The sequence below is a fragment of the Neophocaena asiaeorientalis genome, unplaced genomic scaffold, assembly GCF_003031525.2.
Source record: "Neophocaena asiaeorientalis asiaeorientalis breed wild unplaced genomic scaffold, Neophocaena_asiaeorientalis_V1.1 scaffold1434, whole genome shotgun sequence".
In the NCBI taxonomy this organism is placed as follows: Eukaryota; Metazoa; Chordata; class Mammalia; order Artiodactyla; family Phocoenidae; genus Neophocaena; species Neophocaena asiaeorientalis.
Window position 1 is genome coordinate 1049 of NW_020173159.1, and position 3803 is coordinate 4851.

At 43.9% G+C, this 3803-nt stretch overlaps 1 protein-coding gene across 1 annotated transcript in view; it reads left to right on the forward strand.

The window, feature by feature from the left end:
* Nucleotides 1-484: 484 nt before the first annotated feature.
* The window catches only part of LOC112399158 (G2/mitotic-specific cyclin-B3), a gene marked incomplete at its 5' end in the record, with an annotated part of 28842 nt that continues 25523 nt past the window's right edge, over nt 485-3803 (forward strand). Inside the window, 2 exons of the mRNA XM_024744136.1 lie at nt 485-784; nt 941-3542. Coding sequence (XP_024599904.1) covers nt 485-784; nt 941-3542 — 2902 coding nt within the window. The remainder of the gene's footprint in view (nt 785-940; nt 3543-3803) is intronic.

Genomic DNA, 3803 nt, shown 5'->3' on the forward strand with positions numbered 1-3803 from the left:
GCCCAACTTTCTCTTATAAGCCTTTTATAAGCCTCTCTCTTATAATCCTCTCTCATAAGCCTTTAAACAATATTAATTTCAACCTGAATTTTATCAGATGCCTGGTGCTGATAGACAAACACAGATAAATGCAGCTAGTGAGGGAGACATATATAAGCCAATCACTCATACAATGTGGTAAGTATTATAATAAAAGCCTTTGTATATAAATAAAGTTAATAAATCATATATGAGAAAGCATAAATAACATGGATTTCAGGGGAAATTTTTTAGAAAAGTATGGGGACCTAGGTCATAGAAACTATACTGTGTGCTACTTAGTTGATTTACTATGGTACCTATTGATTTTTACCCTCTAGTCTGTCTCTTGGGGTTGAAGCCCTTTCCACTTCCATACATTTAGTAAGTAGAGTGACAAAACGAGATGGTAGGTGAGGATTCTAGGAACTACATTCTTCTTACCCAGACATTGTTTCCTTTACAGGTATAATAAGCTGGAACTCTCACCAGTAGTAGTCTCAACCACCATGGTACCAAATATTATAGATAAACCATTCATTCTGGAGATATCTACCAGCTCCAAGACACCCACTACTGAGGAGGCATCTCTTTTCAAAAAGCCATTCATTTTAAAAGAGGAACCCACTACTGAGGATACAATCCTCATCAAGAGGTCATTAAAGAAGAGCACAAATCAGAGGGAGGTGTCCCTCTTAGAGAAGCCACTATCCTTGCAGGAGGAGACTGACAGTGATGTTGTAGAGCCAGTGACTTTTGGGGAGAAGCATAAAACTGAGAAGGCAGCCATCAACAAGAGTACATTATCTTTAAAGAATATGTGCACACATCAGGGGAAGCAGTCCTGCACGAGGGAGGAGTTGGCATTGCAGGACATCAGTGTTGAAGAGGATTCTTTCTTTATGGAGCCCATGAACTTTAGGAAGAAGCCTAAAACTGAGGAGGCAACCCCCACCAAGAAGCTGTTATCTTTAAAGAAAAAGTGTACCACTCAGGGGAAGATGTCCTGTATGAAGAAGCCACTAGTATTGCAGAAGATCACCTCTGAAGAGAAGTCACTCGCTAAGGAGCTGTTGTCTTTTAAGAGAAAGCCTACCACTGAGAAGGAGTGCCTTTTCCAGGAGCCATCTGCATTGCCAAAGAAGCACACCACTGAACAAGAGGTGTCCATCTTGAAGAAATCATTGGCCTTTCAGGAGAAGATCGACACTGAAGAGGATTCCGTCTTTAAGGAAACATTGGCTTTTAAGAAACAACCTACCACAGTGGAGACAACCTTCACCACAAGGCCATTATCTTTAAAGAAGAAGTGCACTACTCAGGGGAAGATAGCCCACTTGAAGAAGCCATTAGTATTGCAGAAGACCATCTCTGGAGAGAAGGCACTCATTAAGGAGTCATTGTCCTTTAAAAAGAAGCCTACCACTAAGGAGGAGTCCCTCTTCCAGGAGCTATCTGTGTTGCAAGAGAAGCACACCACTGACGGAGAGGTTACCCTTCTGAAGAAGCCAGAGGCATTGCAGGAGAAAAAGGATGGCGAAGATGAATTTCTTATGGAGCCAATTTCCTCGAGGAAGAAGCATACTACTAAGGAGGCAACCCTTTCCAAGAAGCCATTACCTTTAAAGAAGAGGCATACTACTCGGGGGAAGAGGTACCGCTTGAAGAAGCCACTAGTATTACAGAAGACCACCTCTGAAGAGAAGTCACTCATTAAGGAGCCGTTATCCCTTAAGAAGAAGCCTACCACTAAGGAGTCCCTTTTCCAAGAGCCATCAGCATTGGAGGAGAGGCACACCACTCAGGAGGAGTTGTCCATCTTGGAGAAGCCGTTGGTATTGCAGAAGACTCCAACTGCGGAGGAGTCCCTTTTAAGGGAGGCTTTGGCTTTTAACAAGAAGCGTACCATTGAGGAGGCAACCTCCTCTAATAAGCTGTTGTCTTTAAAGAAGAAGTGTACCAGTCAGGGTAAGATGTCCTGTTTGACCAAGCCACTAGTATTGCAGACCATTTCTGAAGAGAAGTCACTCATTAAGGAGCCATTATCCTTTAAAAAAAAGCCTACCACTGAGGAGGAGTCCCTCTTGAAGAAACCATCTGCACTGCAAGAGAAGCACACCATTCAGGGGGATGTGGTCCTCTTAAAGAAGCTATGGGCATTGCAGGAGAATATAGACAGTAAAGATGAATTTCTTATGGAGCCAGTGTCATTTAGGAAGAAACATACCACAGATGTGGCAGTCTCTACCAAGGAGTCATTATCTTTAAAGAAGAAAAAGTGTACCACTCAAATGACGATGCCTATCTTCCAAGAACAGTTGGACTTGCAGAATATGATTGGTGAAGGTGAGGACTCTTCCTTTATGGAGCCAATGTCATTTAGGAAGAAGTCTTCAACTGATGAGACAATTCTAACCAAGACACCGGTATCTTTAAAAAAGAGGCAAATCACTCGGGGGAAGACGTTCCTCTTAAAGAAGCCACTGGTCATAGAGAAGACTACCTCTGAAGAGGAGTCACTCTTTAAGGAGCTGTTGCCCTTTAAAAAAAAGTCTACAACTGAAGAGTTCCTCTTCCAGGATCCATCTGTACTGAAAGAGAGGCACACCACTCTGCAAGAGGTGTTCCTCTCAGAGAAGCCATTGGCCTTGCAGGAGAATATCACCACTGAAGAAGAATCATATATTAAGGAGCCATTGACCTTGGAGGAGAGGTCTACCACTGAGGAGGAATTCCCCTTTCAGGAGCCATTTTCATTGCATGTTAAACCTACCAACAAAGATGAGTCCCTCTTCAGGAAGTCTTTTGCCTTGCAGAAGACTGATAACAAAGAGGACTCCTTGAAGGCACTGTTGGCTTTGCAGGACAAAAGCACCACTGAAGAGGAATTCCTTTTCAAGAAACCATTGGTTCTGAAGGAAGAGCTCTCCACTGAGGTGGCAGTGAGCATAGAGGGGCAATTATCTTTAAAGAAGAAGCCCACTGCTCAGGGGGAGGTGTTCCTCTTGAAAAAGCAGTTAGCCTTGCAAGAAAACATCACCATTGAAGAGGAGTCCCTTATTAAGCAGCCACAGGCCTTGCAGGAGAAGCCCAGCATTGAAAAGGAGACCATCCTGAGGGAGTCCTTGACCTTGCAGGAGAAGCCCATGAGTGAGAAAGAGACCCTCTTCGAGGAGCCCTTGGCCTTGCAGGAGAATCCCACAATTGAGGAGGAGGCTATCCTGAAGGAGCCCTTGGCCTTGCAGGAGAAGCCCAGCAGTGAGAAAGACTTGTCTTCCAAGGAGCCATTGGCCTTGCAAAAGAATCTCACTCACAAAGAAGACACCTTTATCAAAGATTTCATCATCCTCCAAGTTGAAACCAGCCCACTTGTGTCTACCGCTGCCCCTGACTCTAGAACAGGCTTGTCCAGCACTGTCACCATGTCCAGTGTGGGCAAGTTCAGTACCACAAGCCAGTCCAGTACTTGTGAATCCAGTTCCAATGAACCTTTCTCATCTCAGGACAAGAGATCAGAGAAGGAGGTATTCTGCTTTCTTTCTTCTTAAATTAGATGAAGTGTTCTTTGTTGTCCTGGAGGTGGCTGCTAGCAAAGAGATTTTTTTTGCCTTCCTAAGCAATTGGTATTAAATCAAGTTGGCCTTGTAGAATCTCTTGACTTTGTGATTGGCGTAGTGATGTACCTGAGCAATTAGAAAGTGTTTATTCCAGGAATACCCCCAAGGGTCTGGAATACTGTGTGTGTGTGTGTGTGTGTGTGTGTGTGTGTGTGTGTGTGTATGTAT